Source organism: Eretmochelys imbricata, chromosome 22, assembly GCF_965152235.1.
Source record: "Eretmochelys imbricata isolate rEreImb1 chromosome 22, rEreImb1.hap1, whole genome shotgun sequence".
Lineage (NCBI taxonomy): Eukaryota > Metazoa > Chordata > Testudines > Cheloniidae > Eretmochelys > Eretmochelys imbricata.
The window spans coordinates 4,252,819-4,272,651 of record NC_135593.1 but is presented as its reverse complement, the minus strand read 5'-3'; the positions used below and the strand labels follow the sequence as shown (position 1 = coordinate 4,272,651).

At 44.2% G+C, this 19,833-nt stretch overlaps 1 protein-coding gene across 1 annotated transcript in view; it reads right to left on the bottom strand.

Moving 5' to 3' along the window:
- Positions 1-5,922: 5,922 nt before the first annotated feature.
- DDX25 (DEAD-box helicase 25) overlaps positions 5,923-19,833 on the bottom strand; it is a 46,963-nt gene continuing 33,052 nt past the window's right edge. The window contains exons 11-12 of the mRNA XM_077839729.1: positions 14,974-15,162; positions 5,923-7,024 (exon numbers count right to left, since the gene is read on the bottom strand). Of these exons, the coding sequence (XP_077695855.1) occupies positions 6,963-7,024; positions 14,974-15,162 (251 nt within the window). The 3' untranslated portion in view covers positions 5,923-6,962. The remainder of the gene's footprint in view (positions 7,025-14,973; positions 15,163-19,833) is intronic.

Here is a 19,833-nt window from a genome sequence, read left to right as displayed (position 1 = left end):
AATACAACTGTTCCTGGACAGATCAAGGAGTGGAACAATTTACCGCTTTAGCTTATCCATGAGGAACTCCAGGCCATTTGGATTATGCTGTCCAAAGCACTGGGCTCTGCCAAGAGGAGCTCAGTGATGCATCAGCTACCCCGGCCTTGTTCAGAGAACAGCTCTTGTGCTCACGGCGCAGTCCCAGAGCTGTTTCCAACGTTCTGCACTAACTTTATTCAAATAAAAACTGGTTTATCACTGCCGCCTCACCACCCTCCTATGGATTAGCTACATGGGCTATCACTGCAACGTAGGGAGAAGGGGGTGAAGGCAGGGCTGTGCCTGCTCTGAGCGAGGCAGAGAACAGAACTGTGGTGCGAGACTGGGCTGGCCCAGGGCATTCGCTGGAGAGGATGGGACAGCAGCAGTCCTTGCCCCTCGCAGCAATCAGAGGCAAAGTGCCGGGAGCTGGGTTTAGGGCCTGTACGTGGAACACAGGCACAGCCTTTCCTAACCAAAGTTCATTGGCCATGAGCCAGTTCTCAGGTGTAGTAAGGAAGCCAGTTGGCACCATCTGCTATTTACTTTCAGCTGTGACCTACTGGACCAAATGCATCACTGTTCTGGGCCTCCTAGAGGCTAAACCCCTCAGGTCTGTCCACATCAGCTCTCGGAATCTCAGCCAAAAATCTCTTTTAAACACAGCACAACACAGCTCCTGCCCTCACCAAGCTCAGCCTTAATTCTGGTAAAAAAATAGAGTTAGAGCCCCTCTACACTGTATCTCTGAACTGTGGTATAACCAATGGGTACAAGGATGGTTTCGACAGGCCCCTGTACTGAGTCTGACAGGCCTTTATCATTAGAAGAGCAGAGCTTTCTACAGGTCTTCTGAAGAAACCGTGACTTACGCCCATCCACAATATAGGAATAATCAGATCTGGAAATGAGAGCTGGTCCCCCATTTTAGAACCACCTTGGCTGTACCACTGTCCCCTACAGCATTTTAGTGTGAGGTCCACCATGGCTTTTCCATCCTGCAGCAGCGTGGAGACCTGCATGCCGAAACCACGCTGGTCTGCACAATTAGAGAATGTGCTTTGGTGCCTTCTACAATGAAGACAGACTGTGCTTCACCAGGGCCGGGGAACTACTGTGTTCCAGGAGTTGGGAACCAGGTCAACTGACAGATGCCTAGTGTATCTGCAGCTCCCTTGGAAAAGCCTAGAGTATTGCTTCGGATGGAATGGACCTTGAGAGGTCACAGAGTTCAACCCCACCCACCCACAACTAGGGCAGAACCAACTAACCCCAGACCATCCAACAGGAGTTTGTCCAACCTGTTCTCAAAAACCTCCAGTGACGGGATTCCACAGCCACCCTTGGAAGCCTGTTCCAGAACTTAACTACTCTTACAGCTGGAGTCCAGGCTCTAGGATCCTGCAGAGTGCGAGGGTCCCAGAGCCTTCAAGTCTACACAACAATGAAACCGTCCTGGAGCCGAGGTCCAAAAGCCCAAGTCAGCTGGCATGGGCCAGACCTGGGTTTTTCTTTGTGTGCAGATGTACCCTCAGGCACTGACCGTGTACGAAACTCAGTCCCAGTGGACACAAGAGGTTTTGCTGTGTTCAGAACCATATGCAACACTCAGCTCTACCTCAGTGATTTATTCACATGAACAGTGAAACTGTTGACTGTGTCAGGGGTATGTCGCAAAGGTCACAGAAGGGAATGGAATCTCTCAGTAGCTAGAGTCAGCTGCATGGACAGCTTTAACTATCAGGCCAGTGACCTTGAATTGGAGTCTGTACTCAATGGGAGAAACTGAGTGCAGAGCATAGCATCACATCAGATGCACATAGCTTACTGCCTTTTGTACCAGTTTGAGCAGCAAACAAGCCATCTATAAACTAATCAAGCAATTCCTCCAACAGGCTGGGAAGGAAGGATTATTGCTAATTATTTTCAAATCAGCAGAGGCACTCATATTACTGTGATGAGCATCAAAGAAATTACTGCAGTTACTATATTTGCCTTAAGAATTATCCATTTAAAGGTGAGACACAGCAGGCATTGTTAACTTGGATATTACAACTGTTTTACCTCCTTCCTCTTATTTGAAGTATACACAACAGGGAAGGACTGCATGTTATTTCTCTGCTTCCCCGCTTTTCACATTAGTATGTGCAAGCAGCAGTAACTTGCAAATAATAAGTTCTTGCTCCACCAAGCAATAATGCAATGAGTTCTGGTAAGAACCTGAAATTAGCAATGGCACGTTTGGGTCATCTGTTATGAGACACTCCATAAGCATAATTTTCAAATTAATATTTTATGCCAAGCTTGGGTAGCAAACACAAAAGCCTATTTGTCGTGGGTTAGAGTCTTAGTTGTTCTGATGATTCGCTCCCTTTTTTACTTAAAACTACGTCTCAGCTGAAAGAGATAAAGTAAGTCGACCTTCTCAGTGTAAGTGATGGAGACATGAAAATTGCAGCCTGTTCTTTGGGGATCTGAGCACAGTGGTGCAGCGCCAGTTTCATTTTGACAACAGACTGAGATCATTTACACAGTTGTTTTAGTGAGCTCAGTCACTGCAGAGCTTCCCTGGGCTTTGGAAACACGAACATAAATCTCCCCAGATTCATTCCGCGTTGATACAGTGCCAGACACCTCCAGTCTAGTTGTCTGCCTGTACAGGTCAGATTTTGGGGGGGCAGAGGGGGAACCAAAGTAGGGGGTGTTGGCAGATCCAGCGAATGACAACATTGTCAACACTTTGACCTAATAAAAATACTTCAGCCCGAAAGTAAAATAGTAAATTATACATTTTAAGGAACTATTTGGCAGCAGGGTAGCAGAAGCACAACTCCCTGGTAATTATTTTTAATTCTACTTTATTACTGCTTTTGTCTGAAGATAGTGGAGGGATGAAACACGTCAAATGGGCTGAAACCAAGGTTGGCATGCACTTCCTACAGTGGGCTATAGAAAAGGGATAGCCTGTCTGGTCATTTAAATAAAGGTAACATCTATACTTCTCCTCAGCAGGTGGTTGATACCTTCCATAGGAAATTTAGCTTCTACGTACCAGCAAATTCCTGAAAGTGGAAGACAGACGTGCAGACACCAACATTTTCAGGCAACTCAAACACCAACACAGATATATCAAATGATCCCAATAGCTAGGGGATAGGTATTCAATATCTCCTCCCTACACCCTCTATTTTTCCTCCATAAACTTTTGCATTGAGGTTTTTCAAAGAAACATTCACCAGAGACCTAAGAGGCTAGTTACAGGCTGCTCCCCGTAGACCTGCTCTGCACCCCTGTGATCAGCACCTGTTCACCACCACTGCTGACAGTCACCATGCACAGTCACTGGTCAACCTAATAATGGACAAGGCACCTGAGCCTCGCTGCTGTCACTGAGACTTGGCTAGCTGACTTCAACAGTATACTTGCAGGCTCCCTAATACAACAAAAGGGAAGAGGAAGTACATAAAGTATTTGCACTCCAACCTGTGAAGCCAAGACCCGCTTTGAAATCTATCAGCAGCAACAATAGCAGCGTATGCAAGCAGGCATCGACCAGAGCCCATAAAGAACCATACTTGCTTAACTCCCCAAAATCGCAATCAGCTAGAGTACCCTACAAAAAAAGTGAGCCAGTCAATCCATACTTCCTTCACCTATTCCAATCCCCGAGAACGCCAGCTGCAAAAAATCAACTTCCTACAGCACTGAAAAAATGACAAAATGTGCCATGTTCCAACTACACCCAAAGTCAGAGTAATAAAAAAATACTCACAGGCTTCTGCACTTTAACTTTATGCACTGCTCAGAGACGCAGGCAATAAGCACTGTTAAAAAGCCTAAACTCAACAGCTGACACTAGGAGATCAAGGCAGAGACAGTGAAGAGCATGTGGAGATCCATGCTCTCTTTAAAAGGGCAAACTTTCAGCCACTTTCAAGTATCCTATCAACCTTCAGTACAACAGGACTCAGTTACCCCACCTGCTACTGTCCGCCTCCACAGTGCCATTCGCTGGCACTATCAGAGAAAGTAGTGAATAGTTCACTACAGCAATGCCAGGCCTCAGCCAACATCCTAGACCTCACAAGCAAGATCTCGGCTACGATACAGCACAAAGAAAGCTTTGACAGTAGTCGTGGATGGCCTTGGAGAGAGAAATATCCATGCTTAAATCTCACAGCTGCTTTCAACACTAATCACAAAATGCTGCCTTCCTACACAGACTTAGGAGTGGCAAAACCACCACACAGCTGGCTTTGCTACTTCATCTCAGACATGTCCCAATAATTCAGTGGACAGTTGTGCTCCTCTCCCTATAGCTCTCGTGTGAAGGGCCACAAAGTTCAAACCAAGCTCCTTTAGTTTAGCAAATATTCCAATGTCAGCAATGCACCGACGACACTTACTCGTACATTTCTTCAGCAGATGCTACATCAGGTCCCAATGCCAGAGATGAAAAGTGGCTGGCTAGGACACTAACCTCACTCTTCTACTGACAGGTGTCTGCCCTCATATCATAGTACACAGTCTTGGGGTCTTTTAACCTAACAAAAGAATGGCTATGGGGGGGATCTGGTTGCTCTCGGTAAAATACAGGAAGGGGGAGAAGAGCTATTGAAGCTCAAGGAAAATGTTGGCACAAAACCAAACGGGCATGAACTGGCCATGATTTAATTTAGGCTAGAAATCAGAAGGGTTTTGGAGTGAGGTTCTGGAACAGCCTCCCAGTAGGAGCAGTGGGGGCAAAAAACCTATCTAGTTTTAAGATGGTGTTTGATGAATTTATGAAGGGGATTATATGACACGGTTTCCTGAGATAGTAGGGGACTGGGCTCAGTAACCCAGGAGGACCCTACCGGTGCTATATCCTATGTACACCCATCAGAAATACTACACACACTGTTACAATGGCAAGGAACGCCTCCTTCTCTTGTCTATTAGCCTAGCGTCTGCACTATTTCCTGTTGAACAGGGACCTACCCGCTGCAAGCTACACATTTCTCATCTCCACGAAGGATGATAGCAACACACTTTGCCTGAGGATGAAAGTAAAGGTCTTTTAGAAGCTAATTAGTGCTGTGTGCTGCAGACAGAATGAAGAGAGTGAGGGACCAGAGTTCTGTGCTCACTATACAGCTCCCTATTTGATTGCAAATTCAGTGTAAGATTAGGATAGTTTACAAGCAGTCTTTCCCACACCAGTTGCTGTACAGAGTTGCTATGGATGACAAACACAGAAGTTCTGGGATCAGGGACAGGCCATTTTCAGCAGAGGGTCTGCGACTGTGGAACTCCTTATTCAGATAAACCTGACATCCTTTTAGGTATTGCACTTTTTCACAATCACCTCTCTATGATGCAGCAGAGAAAAATGGACAGGTGACCTCTCCTGGAAATAACTGCCACAGCTCTCCCACTAACAGGCTCAACAGCCAGACCACAGAAGAGCAGAGCTTGCATCTTTGTAGACAATTTAGGCCACATATAATGGGGATGGGCATATTAGAAACACACAAAGAGGTGCTGCAGGTCAAGATTCAGGTGCACTGAATAGAGCTGTGCAAGCTCTCCATACACAGCAACTGCTTGCATGATGTCTGGCTCTAGAGTAATTAGTTCCTCAACTCCATTCTCTCTCTCAGGTACTTCTATAGAGCCCATTACTGTAGTATCTGAGCACATCACACCACCACAATTACTGTCACTTTAAAATTGAGAATCGGAGGCACAGAGAGGCTATGTGGTTTGCCCAAGGTTTCACAGATGTCTGTGGTGGAGCAGGGAATTGAACTCACATCTTGAGTCCCAAGCTACTTCCCAACCACTGGGATCATCCCTTGTACGGAGTTCTCTCCCGTATTACTGATTTGAGAATAAATAAATACAAAGAAAGAAGTTGACTTTGAGGAACAAATGAGCCATTTAATACAACTACTTTCCACTGTCGGTGTATCTAACAAGGAGCAGAACAGGTAAAGCAGTGGATAAATATTTCAGTAACACAGTTAATAGAGAGAATAGTTCTAAAAACCTACTGTATTGTTCAAATATCTTTGAAAGATACTGTTTAAGTGAAACATTCAAAAAGTTCTAAAGATGACTTGATCTGCCCAGAGTCTTTAAGAGGTAGGTCAGAGTTGAGAGATTTCTGTGGCTCAGGAAAGTTTGACTTCTCTCTGTCCTGAGGTAATCTTGCATCAGCTAAAAAGATTTTAACTTCAGGCTCAAAAGAGTATTTCTGAACTAAAGGAAACGTCGTTTCCCAAGTTAAACGTGAAGCCTGGGATGCTCAGGGCTACGGGGCAGAGTATGTTTATGGAGTAATGCTGCCATCTAGTGGAAAGAAAGTTAACAAGCACACGTATTATTTTAATTCTTGATATAACGTAGGAGAGCCTGGTGACTAAAATGGGAAGTGTTGTTTCTTTATTATTCCTCGGCAGGAGAGCCAGTGTTGCCTCATCCATGAGTGTGAAAGCAACCCTTGCCATCCAGTGGCTAGGAATATTCATGATTTGTGTCAATCATCATATGGATGTCAGTTTTATGTTCGCAGTTTAATTCATCTGAACAACTTATTTCACTAAGTCACTACTTTTGATGGAGATGTACCCTGGGAATGATGTGGGAAAGGGAAACTTGGTCAGATGAGGGAATATCCTCCTGTGCTTTTTATTAAGCCTGCCAATATCTTGGTAATGAGACACACAGGAGTCCATGAGAAGGGAAAGACAGGAAACATTCTGAAGCCATGAGAATAAGTTTCTTTTTCTTTTCCTAAATTCTTTATGATAAACATACAATATCCTCTGGCAGACTATCACCATTTCCAACATGGCAATACGTTTCACTTAAACTATTTCAATGTTTTAAACAGAAAAAATATTGAAGTCTAAGGCTAAAGAAAAATCTCCCTTTGATTCCGAATACCTCTGGTTTATTTAATATTCAATCTTCTCAATCTCATCCATGTCATCTGGGTCCAACTGTTTAATCTTGGTCTCTAAGGAAAAAAATGAGACCAAGTAAAGAGTTACATTCTGGTCTGTAAACAGCACTCAGCTAGCACACCCTCTGCTTCGGCAGCAGAGCACACATTTAGTAGGACCGCTCACAGTGGGGACACAGGAGTTGGTTAGATTTTTAAGCTGTTTTACAGAGAGTGATAGATTTAGAAAGATCTTTAGAACCTGAAGGATATTTCACAAAAAAGTGAGACAAATATGGCACAACACAGTTGGTAGTGTCTGTCAAATGTTCTAAATTAGTTAATATTACAATTTAGATGTTGACGTTCACTATTTGTAATAATTTCTGTAGAATCCACTTAATAGTGCCCCTGAAACAATAATTCTGCTTAGTTACAGCAACTGCCATTGAACAGACTCTATGAAATGACTGAATAATGGATGGTGGCCCAGATACCAGGTAAGTCGCATGGCTATGCCAGCTGTAGCAGACTCAGTGGTTCATAGCTGTGAATCTGGTGTCTGCTGTGCAGCAACTTGGTCACTTTAGGTGCTTCCTGGTTCCTATGACTGCTAAAAAAAAAAAGTCACACACCTTAATGTGTTTGGTTTTTGCTCTGCTTATTTTAACTCAACTCACGTATTTAAATGGAGACCCTCAATATATTTCACCAAGGCACTGATAACTCAAGCATATTTCTAACCACATCAGGGTCTGCACCAACTATACATTCTTCTGTATTAGATTTTTGCATGTGTATGTAAGTAACCAAGTCAATAACATTAATGCAAACTCCAACATAACTACTGGAACTGCTGGCAGTCTAGGTAGAACTTCCTGTGGAGATCATTCCTCTAGGTTGGGACATGGCACAGCAGCAGAAGTGCATGAGGGAGCTCCGCTGTTGCTGTCCATGCTACAATTGTCTTGCGGACAGAAGACCTCAGTCTTTAGGGATGTCAGTCACCACCATCTACCGAACTGAGATACTGCTATAATAATTGGAATGAGAAATGATGTTTGTATTCTCAAAAGGGGTACGGATCAATTCTGGTTAGAAGCCATTCTGCAGAACATTACAGTATATTTTGTTGCACACATGTGCCCCTATTTTTGGACGGAAATATCCGATTAAGTGTTCAGTATAGTATTTCCAGTCAAAGTGCTTCAAGCGATAGTCAAATAAACTTTGAGAAGCACAATGTAAACGGGATTAAGGCAGCTGCCAACATGAGGCTACTATACAAGCATGATGCACATTGGGAGCGTCTCATAAATTAAAAACAGCAGACGGGGTTAGATTGAAAGATCCAATCACATCCCAGGTTACCTTAACTCACCAACCCCACCCACTCTGATAGGCTGTTGTGGAGATTAGAGAATGTTTGGAAACACTTAGAAAATAATGAGCTCCACCTACTAAGCATTATTCTTGTTAAATAATTGACTGTTTTCTCAGTCTCATAGTTACGCCCAGGTTTACAGCATTAAAGCGGCTAAAAAGAAGAAAAGTCAGATTGTCCTACATTAATTCCACTCAGCTTTTAATGCCACAGAAATCAACAGCAAGGCTCATTTTGCTAACTTCACACATGACTAGACTTGGACATACAAGCACTTCCTGAAAACTCAATGCCTTTTTACAAGGCAGGGATAATTTGGACCATTTTCTTGCTTCCTGTCTCACAAAAATATACATTAGAATCATAGAATATCAGGGTTGGAAGGGACCTCAGGAGGTCATCTAGTCCAACCCCCTGCTCAAAGCAGGACCAATCCCCAATTAAATCATCCCAGCCAGGGCTTTGTCAAGTCGGACCTTAAAAATATCTAAGGGAAGGAGATTCCACCACCTCCCTAGGTAACGCATTTCAGTGTTTCACCACCCTCCTAGTGAAAAAGCTTTTCCTAATATCCAACCTAAATCTCCCCCACTGTAACTTGAGACAATTACTCCTTGTTCTGTCCATCAGCTACCACTGAGAACAGTCTAGATCCATCCTCTTTGGAACCCCCTTTCAGGTAGTTGAAAGCAGCTATCAGATCCACCCTCATTCTTCTCTTCCGTAGACTAAACAATCCCAGTTCCCTCAGCCTCTCCTCGTCAGTCATGTGTTCCAGTCCCCAATCATTTTTGTTGCCCTCTGCTGGACTCTTTCCAATTTTTCCACATCCTTCTTGTAGTGTGGGGCCCAAAACTGGACACAGTACTCCAGATGAGGCCTCACCAATGTCGAACAGAGGGGAATGATCATGTCCCTCGATCTGTTGGCAATGCCCCTACATATATATCCCAAAATGCCATTGGCCTTCTTGGCAACAAGGGCACACTGTTGACTCATATCCAGCTTCTCGTCCACTGTAACCCCTAGCTCCTTTTCTGCAGAACTGCTGCCTAGCCATTCGGTCCCTAGTCTGTAGCGGTGCATGGGATTCTTCCGTCCTAAGTGCAGGACTCTGCACTTGTCCTTGTTGAACCTCATCAGATTTCTTTTGGCCCAATCCTCTAATTTGTCTAGGGCCCTCTGTATCTTATCCCTACCCTCCAGCGTATCTACCTCTCCTCCCAGTTTAGTGTCATCTGCAAACTTGCTGAGGGTGCAATCCACACCATCCTCCAGATCATTTATGAAGATATTGAACAAAACCAGCCCCAGGACCGACCCTTGGGGCACTCCACTTGATACCAGCTGCCAACTAGACATGGAGCCATTGATCACTACCCGTTGAGCCTGACAATCTAGCCAACTTTCTATCCACCTTATAGTCCATTTATCCAGCCCATACTTCTTTAACTTGCTGGCAAAAATACTGTGGGAGACTGTGTCAGAAGCTTTGCTAAAGTCAAGGAACAACACATCCACTGCTTTCCCCTCATCCACAGCGCCAGTTATCTCGTCATAGAAGGCAATTAGATTAGTCAGGCATGACTTGCCCTTGGTGAATCCATGCTGACTGTTCCTGGTCACTTTCCTCTCCTCTAAGTGCTTCAGAATTGATTCCTTGAGGACCTGCTCCATGATTTTTCCAGGGACTGAGGTGAGGCTGACTGGCCTGTAGTTCCCAGGATCCTCCTTCTTCCCTTTTTAAAAGATGGGCACTACATTAGCCTTTTTCCAGTCGTCCGGGGCTTCCCCCAGTCGCCATGAGTTTTCAAAGATAATGGCCAATGGCTCTGCAATCACATCCGCCAACTCCTTTAGCACTGTCGGATGCAACACATCCGGCCCCATGGACTTGTGCTCGTCCAGGTTTTCTAAATAGTCCCGAACCACTTCTTTCTCCACAGAGGGCTGGTCACCTCCTCCCCATGCTGTGCGGCCCAGTGCAGTAGTCTGGGAGCTGACCTTGTTCGTGAAGACAGAGGCAAAAAAAGCATTGAGTACATTAGCTTTTTCCACATCCTCTGTCACTAGGTTGCCTCCCTCACTCCGTAAGGGGCCCACACTTTCCTTGACTTTCTTCTTGTTGCCAACATACCTGAAGAAACCCTTCTTGTTACTCTTAACGTCCCTTGCTAGCTGCAACTCCAGGTGGGATTTGGCCTTCCTGATTACACTCCTGCATCCCCGAGCAATATTTTTATATTCCTCCCTGGTCATTTGTCCAATCTTCCACTTCTTGTAAGCTTCCTTTTTGTGGTTAAGATCAGCAAGGATTTCACTGTTAAGCCAAGCTGGTCGCCTGCCATATTTACTACTCTTTCTACACATCAGGATGGTTTGTCCCTGTAACCTCAATAAGGATTCTTTAAATTACAGCCAGCTCTCCTGGACTCCTTTCCCCCTCATGTTATTCTCCCAGGGGATCCTGCCCATCAGTTCCCTGAGGGAGTCAAAGTCTGCTTTTCTAAGTCCAGGGTCCGAAAGTCCAGGGACTGAAACAATCCAAACCCAGTATGAAAATGTCAAATACGTTAAATGAGCATTTGATGAAATTGCCCTTTGCCATGTCACGAGTTCTAACCACAGTAACAGCTTTTAATCATTCACATTGAGAAGCTGTGCTAAGCATGCAGGTGAGCAACAAAGCACAGTGAGAGAACATTCCTAGTGGGCAGTACACAGGCAGAAGACAGCTTCCCCCCATTACAGCAAACAGTCTCTTCCCTTTAACGTGGATAAGGTTGGTCTCTCAAAGCTGGAAATGGCCCTTGTAGATTGTGGTGGAGATGCTGGATGACCCATTCTTGGGCTGGTTCTGCATAAGCATCTCAAGCATTCAGTCCAATTTTCTTTGTTGACACAGTGGCAGCACCTCAAATTGCCCAAATAGAGGAGTCCCCTACCCAGCTGATTCTTTGGATATATTCTTCATATGAAAATTGGATTTCCTGAGACTTTTGTTCATATTCTTGCCTCATTTGAGCCCCTGAAATAACTTCCCCCCATCCCTTTAGAATAAGAACTCCATTATCTTCTCTCCTCTTCCAAACTGAACACACCTGGCTCCCTTAGGCATTCACAGGAACCCTTTAATGCTGCAGTTTGTTGCCCATCCCTGAATTTTCTGCAGTTTATCAAACCCTTCTGGTTGAGAAGTCCAAAAAACTGAACACAGAACTTTAGCTGGAGTGTTACAAAGCAGCACACTGAATAGCAGATGGCATAGGATGGTGGAGCCCTGACCCCTCCATCTCTTCAGTGAAGTCTCTTACTAGTAACACTCCCATCTGCTTTGCACCTCCAGTTCATCCTGCACCTGCTGCCTCTCCCAGCTATACCTGACTATTAGTGTTTACTGAAGCAATAGCTCATGCTGATAACATTCCATGTGGGTTCTGCTCTTTCTCCCCAATCCAACTTTACTCCCATCACTTCCTGAGTCATCCTTACTTTGGCTTGGCATTTCTAGAGCCACTCTAGCTCCCCCCTTCCTTACTATAATTTCCTCCAAAACATCTTCAATGAAGAGCCTCTCTTTCACCTGGAGAAGGCTATACACAGTTGTATGTTCCCCCCCCCCCCCATTTCCATCCTCAGCAACACAGGATGACCCTCTGAGGTCCCTTCTAATTCATTACACTTCCTGCCCTACCTCCTCAGCACTTGACTTGCTTTCTACATCAGGTGAGGGAGCCAGAGTCTGCACAAGTGATTGAGATGCATAAATCTAGTCTGGGAAAGTGTCCCCTAGAGGGGCACCTCTGTCCTGAGGGGAAGTGAGGTATGTTTAGTCCCTGTTTTTGTTCTAAACAATAAGTGTTCTCATTTACTATGGTATTGCTCACACTCTCCTCATACATTCTGAACAGTATGTATTAACAGAATTATAATAGGGGCTAGCACTAACACCTATTAAGGTTGCACAACACTTCCCATTATAAGACCCTGTTTCGGTTGCTTGAAACTTCGGTAGCCTAGCCACTTGGGATGAAGTTTTCCATGGCTGATGTCTGCCTCAGGCTGACTTTTTACTGTTATTGTTTTTTAAATGTCAGCCAAAAAAGTTCAGCTGTTTCCAGGAAAAAGTTAGGGAAAATACTTGTTGCTCATGTTAAAAAATTCTGGTGCCCTTATCTTTGAACAGCTTTAACACCCCTATGCTTTGGCCCAGGGACTTGAAATCTGAAAGGGGATGGCCTTTGTGTTAGGGAATGTGCCTTTTGCCCTCTCCATGAAAATCCACCCAAATCTGGCTAAGTTTTACATCTCTGAAAGATCACTTTGCAGAAGTCTGATAGAATCATAGACTATCAGGGTTGGAAGGGACCTCCGGAGGTCATCTAGTCCAAACCCCTGCTCAAAGCAGGACCAATCCCCAATTTTTGCTGATCCCTAAATGGCCCCCTCAAGGATTGAATTTACAACACTGGGTTTAGCAGGCCAATGCTCAAACCACTGAGCTATCCCTCCTCCCATAAACAAAAGGCTCCTAATTAAGCCTATTTAGCTCTATCTTTGAACAGTGGGGAGGAACAGGTTAAACCAGATCGGGGACCCTTAGGGAGAGTCCCCACCCCAAGTCTACTGAGCATGTGCAATTTTAATAACAAAATTCACCAAAGAATCTGTCCACGCTGGGCATGCTCCAGCTGAGGCTCAGCAGGACTTTCCCTTCAATTGCAGCTCTGAGCTGGGCACCTAATAGGATGACACCCTCCTAAAATCTCAATGACCCCCCTGCTGGGCCCAGGCAGCACAGAGGAGGAAGCTGCTGGATTCCAACACAGAGGGGACAAGAGCCAGATCTGGGGGGTAAAAAGAATGGGAACCAATGGGGAGGACACAAATCTGAAGAGAAGACCAGTGTGCAATAGCAGAACTGAGACTGGCTGGGCAAAGAGACTTGGGCAGGGAGTTTGGGGCTGGGGGAGACAGATTGGACAAGGAGTTCGGGGAGTGTGATCAGGACTGGGAACAAGCAAAGGAAGGGAATGGGGGAGCACTACTGGAAGGCAGGGTGGGGGAGAAAGATCACATGAAGATCTGGGAGGAAGTGGGACAGGCTGTGCAAGAGGACTGGGAATTGGGATGGGTGAGAATAGGACTTCTATGCAAGGGACCGGTACTGAGATGAGAAGCCCAAAGAATGAGACTAGGAGAAGAGACAGGACTTGGAAGGGAAAGGCTTGAAAGGATGGGGCAGATGGGGTCAAGCTTGAAGGAATAGGCAGAAGAGACTGTGCCCACTGGAGCACACAACGGAGCCTAGAATGGACCCAAGATTCCACATGATGGAATTTGTTTTCGTTTCCTTTTTTAAAAACCCAGGAAATTACACAAAAACCTACATTAAAAAGGATATTAAGGCAGCAAAGTCAAGCACTGAAAAGTTAGGAAATGCCAAAATTAAGGTTGCATGTGGTTTACACATACTCTGTTTCAGAGTAACAGCCGTGTTAGTCTGTATTTGCAAAAAGAAAAGGAGTCCTTGTGGCACCTTAGACTAACCAATTTATTTGAGCATGAGCTCACGAAAGCTCATGCTCAAATAAATTGGTTAGTCTCTAAGGTGCCACAAGGACTCCTTTTCTTTTCACATACTCTGTGTGTTCCTCACTTTCTGGGTGTCTGATCTGAGCCTCTAGGGCAGTGATACTCACACCTCAGTGGTTCAGGAGCAAATTAGCAATCAACATTATCAAAAAGAGCCACAGTAGTGCGAGTTCATTGTATCATTTACTGTAGTGTTATTCCTATTTAAACAGTATGAAATACAGGGGAAACAGTTATATATATTATTTTGACAGCAAATAAGTTAATAACTTAGTGCAAGTTGATAACTTAATTGGCTAATAACCTAGTAAAAGCATCCTGATTGGTTAATAATTAAATCACAGTGTTTTAATGTTATGCGTTACAAAGAGCTACTTGCAGCTCGCGAGTCGTAGGCTGAGTTTCACTGCCCTGGGGTCTGATTACAGAAGGGTTGATCACTCACAGATGCAACTGAAGTCAAGGGGAACTGGGCTTCGAACATATGAAGTGCTACATAATGTAAAGAATAGATACTTTGACCTTAATCTCTCTCGGTCTCAGTTCCCTACCTGTAAAATGGGGATAATACCCCATTCATCGCACAGGGCAGTCGTGAAATAAATAAATGTTTGTACAGCACACAGGTGCTATAGTGAGGAAATTAATAATTCCATCTTCAGAGCAAGCGTAGAGTAAAGCCTGGGGTCACACACTGAACACCGAGAAAACGCTGAACAGCTGCTCATTAAACGAATACCATCTAACCCGTGCACTGAATGAGGAAGGGTCCTGTGGTAAAAATGTATGTAATTGTGTAATTAAAAACTATCATAATACATATGCACAAAGAGACCAAGGTTCCACAGGCAACCCTAATTTTGGCATTTCTTCGTTTTTGCGTGCTTGACTTTGCAACCTTCACTAATGTACTTTTAACACAGTTGTGTGCGTGTAATACAATACACAGTTCACTATGGTATCAGTGATTTGCCCTTTGCTACTACAGCCAACTTCTGCAAGCTTTATACATACAGTGCAGGTTTGATGGGGATACTGTACTCACTGAAGTGCTCTTCGATGCTTTGTAGCAGTGGCAAGTTGTGCCTTTCCACCATGTTGAAGGCTAGGCCCTTTTTCCCAAAACGACCTGTTCGCCCTATGCGGTGTAGGTAGGTCTCAAAGTCTGGACACCGCAACTGGTTTGTCGGGAGTTTAAAATTCACAACAATTGTGACCTGTTTCACATCAATACCTGAGAGAGAGAGAGAGAGAGAGAGGGAAACAAATTCAATGTTGAACTCCTAAGGCACCTGCCATTGCACCTGAAATAGGCCCTGGCCATTAAAACCCATAAACAATAGGACCAATGTGTCCAGTTTCATTTCTGCCTAATGTAGTTATCTCAGTACTTCACAGAGAATCAAGAATAGCTATTACAGTTGGCTAGGGACACTCAGCTGGGAGCGGGCTACCTAATTCATATGCTCTCTTCAAACATGTTCTGAAAATCTGAAGCAAGTTACCTTGAAAAATGGGGTGAAGAGAAGTGGTAACCCCCAGAGTGTGAGCAGAACCTTTTGTATTTGAGAAGACATAGATCCTCAGGTTATGTCTACATTAACCCTTGCCTAAAGTTTCCCACTGTTGCTACCACTGGTTCAGCTTAGCTGTTGACAGTCAACTGCTTCCAATGACTACCAGCATTTGTTAACCCCGCTCTGGACAGGTCTAAACAAGACAGTGGCTGGCCAAGATTATCTTGCCCATATTAGAGCTTCCACCATTACTATCACCAGGGAGCTGAACCAGAAGTAGCTACAATGGGAAATTTGGGGGGAGGCGCGGAGAAGGGTAGAGTAGACAAAGGTTTGAAAAAAAATATTGGCCAATACTCATGTACGTTTGGGGACCAGAAAAATTTATCAAACTGATATAGATTCATAGACACTAAGGTCAGAACGGACCATTATGATCACCTAGTCTGACCTCCTGCACAAGCAGGCCACAGAATCTCACCCACCCACTCCTGCAAAAAACCTCTCACCTATGTCTGAGCTATTGAAGTCCTCAAATTGTGGTTTAAAGACTTCAAGGAGCAGAGAATCCTAAAGCAAGTGACCCGTGCTCCACGCTACAGAGGAAGGCGAAAAACCTCCAGGGCCTCTTCCAATCTGCCCTGAAGGAAAATTCCTTCCCGACCCCAAATATGGCGATCAGCTAAACCCTGAGCATATGGGCAATATTCACCAGCCAGATACTAAAGAAAATGTGATTTTCTTATTAATAAGCGGATATCACACAATGAAAGTAACCAGCTTGGTCTGGACTCGAAGGTGATGCAATGCAAAGCATCAATTGAGGCTTTTCCACTTTACCCACCAGAGGTAAAGACTGCACAGACAGGGATACCCTTATGGAAACAATGGCTCTGCACATGTGACTGGGATACGCTGAGCCGGTGGAGTGATCTTCCTGCTTGCTGTGGGACCAGGTAATATTTCCATACTCTACCCTTAGTGCCAGGTTAGTGATGCTTTATTTTCTGACCCCATAGTTAAGGTTTCAGAGGAGTAGCCGTATAAGTCTGCATCCACAGAAACAATGAGGAGTCCAGTGGCACCTTAAAGACTAACAGATTTAGTTGGGCATAAGCTTTTGTGGGTAAAAAACCCCACATCTGAAGAAGTGGGTTTTACCCACGAAAGCTTAGGCCCAACTAAATCGGTTAGTCTTTAAGGTGCCACCAGACTCCTCGTTTTTTTTAATAGTTAAAGTTGTAGGACAGTTCCCATTATAAGCCCCATATTGCACCTCCCCACTCTGTAATTTTTATTGAAACTGTCTGCGTGTCTCAGATTTTTTTAAAGTTTGAGTTAATCAGATATTTTGGGGATATGAAACAAACAAGTGAGCTTTTCATTCTTCAAGCAATCTAACTTTAAAGATGTGTATTTCACAAATCACTCGGTCTAGAAACAGCAAGTTTGGGGCTTTTTTCTTAGGATTTGTCCTCAATGTTCAAATAAGTTTTTCCTTCCCCTAATGAGGTGAATAATTTGAGTTGTATCTGAAAATTAACACCTCTGGGAGCTGTGCAAAATATGAGCAGAACTACAAAACTTCGCTTGCTTCAAGGATCTTAGAAACTTGGCTCATGAATTTGGCAAATCTTGTAAATCCCTGGAGGGAGGAAGCTGTTCAGGCATAGGAAAATCCATACAATTTTTAATGCAACAAATTATGCAGTGAAGTTCATAAGTTTAGAGTCTTCAGAGAATCAGTTATGCACCAGAAAGACTAGAGGAATATTTGAACTTCATAAAAACAAGCATCAACATGATATTTTAGATATATTACAATTGTGCTATTCATCAAAATTGAGAACCACCAAGAAAATCCCAAACAAAAATTAAGACAGCTAAGGTTGAAAACATCTTCCTTAAACAAAGAAAACCTCAGCTGAACACTGTAGTTTTAAAGTCTAGATGGTCAGGATATATAGAGCTAGGGTTCCACTAGCAATTAGTTCCATCTGCCACACATGTATCCAACCTCTCTCTGTGCCTCTGATTTCCTTACACCGCATATTGTATTTCTACATTCCTAAAAATGAACCACTTACTTCCATTACATCACCCTGTACTCTAAATACTAATGGGCATACAACTCTCTACATAGGGTCATCTACACCAGTTCTACTCAAAGTGGGGTCCGCGAGCCATCGGCTGCTGGTCTGCGTGCACATTGGGAAAAAAAAAATTGCCAGTCCCCCACAGATAGCTTGAGAAGCACTGGTCTACACAACCAGAGCAGCTAGATCTTGCTCTCTTGCCTTCCACATCTGGTTTGTCCATCCCAGAATTTAATCCTCCCTAGTTAAAACCATATCTATCTTACCTCTTTACAATTCTTTGGTAACAATGATGAGCATCCCTTCATACATACTCCTCCATGGGTGCTCCAGCACTGGAGCACCCACAGAAAGAAATTAGTAGATACTTAGCACTCACTGGCAGCAAAGCTCCTCCCTTCCCCCAACGCCCCCTGCCCTGAAGCCCTGCTGATCAACTCCTCCCCTCTCCCTCCCAGTACCTCCTGCACACTGCAATCAGCTGTTCTGCAGCATGCAGGTGGTGCTGGGAGGGAGGGGAGGAGCAGGGATGGGGCGCGCTCAGGGGAGGACGCAGACCAGGGTTGGGAAGAGACAGAGCGGAGGTGGGGTCTTGGGGGGGAAGTGGGAGCATGGACCTGAAGTGGGGGAGGGGGGGCAGGGTTCAAGTACCCTCCAGGTAGAGAGGAAGTCAGAGCTTATCCGCTCTTCACATTTTACATGCCTACTCTGATATTTTGTTTACAAAACGTTCAGGTAACTTTTCCTTCAGCCAACATCAGGCACTGTACTACCTTGAGGATTTGATACAGCACCATCATAACTGTAACTTGCACTCTTAATGGCCGGAACCTCCTCCCTAGTATAATCTGTTGCACCTTTTGACCTGGGAGTCTCACTATCCAGCACCACACATTGATTGGCACTTTGCCTTTGTTCTGCCATGAAAGTTCAGAGGGTAGTTTCCTGCTGCCTTCCCTCTGGTTTGTGGCTGCCATTGGTTAACTCCCTGATTTAACTCTTCCAACTTTTGATGGCATTTCCTCCATCAGGCTCCCAATGCAAGATAGATATATGTGGAGTCTTGGAGCTGTAGGGGAATACTAGGGGTCATTTCATGATGATGGATGAATGCACAGTGTACTTACTATTCTGGATCTGAGAAAATAAGATAAACGTGACCCCATTTTTTTTTCAATCTAAGGAGACATAAAAGTGTATTTGGAGATAACCCAATCAGTGACAGAATTATTACAGTTCTTCTTTGAACCAACCCATTCAACATGTTAATCACACAGGTTTGCACTCCTACAAAAGCAGCTGATGACAATGTGATCAGTGAGTTCTATGAACAGCTTGAAAAGACATTAAAATACCAAGCAGAAGATATCTCCCTTATGGGGGGGACCTGAATGCAAACGTTGGAAGTGTAAGATCTCAAAAAGAAGTAGTGGGAAACAATAGTCTGGGTTTACAAAAATTAGAGGAGAGGAAGGCATTTAATTGAATTCTGGTGCTCTAATCACCTGGTCATTACAAAACACCATCTACACCCAACATGCCAGATGCATATACAGATGGAGGTCATCTGATAGTATGACAAAGAACAAATAGACTACGTAATGATACAGCAATGCTGGAGCTCAAGTGTCCAATGAATAAAGACTTCTAATCAATCCTGAAATGGAATTGGTGAATATATAATGAAAATGAAGCCAGGGAAAGCATCCAGGGCACATGACATACCAGCAAGTCTGATTGGTGACTGCAGGATTGATCTCACGTGGAAAATTTGCAGCAATGAATGGATGACTAGAAATTGGCAGAAAGACTTCCATCGTCTAGTCATTCTGCCCTTACCAAAGAAAGGAGATACAACAGAGTGTAGTAACACTTATATCATCTCTTGGATTTTGCATGCGAGCAAAGTTTTGCTCTACATAATCCGGATTGCATTAAGTGAATGATAGAAACAGAACTACCACCACAAGATGGATTCAGAGAGGGACAAGACACACGTGATCAAATTGTGAACACAGATCACATCATCGAAAAAACACAGGGAATACATTCACCCACTGATCATGTGTTTCACTGACTACTCAAAAGTACCCAATACTGGCTGACAGGACTGTCTTTGGAAGATACTATAGAGTAATGTTGTAGTCCTATCAGTCCCAGTATATTAGAGACAAGGCTGGTGAAATAATCTCTTTTATTAGACCAACTTCTATTCGTGAGAGAGACAAGCTTTTGAGCTACACAGAGTTCTTCTTCAGGTCTGTGAAAGTACTAAGAGGATACTGATAGATA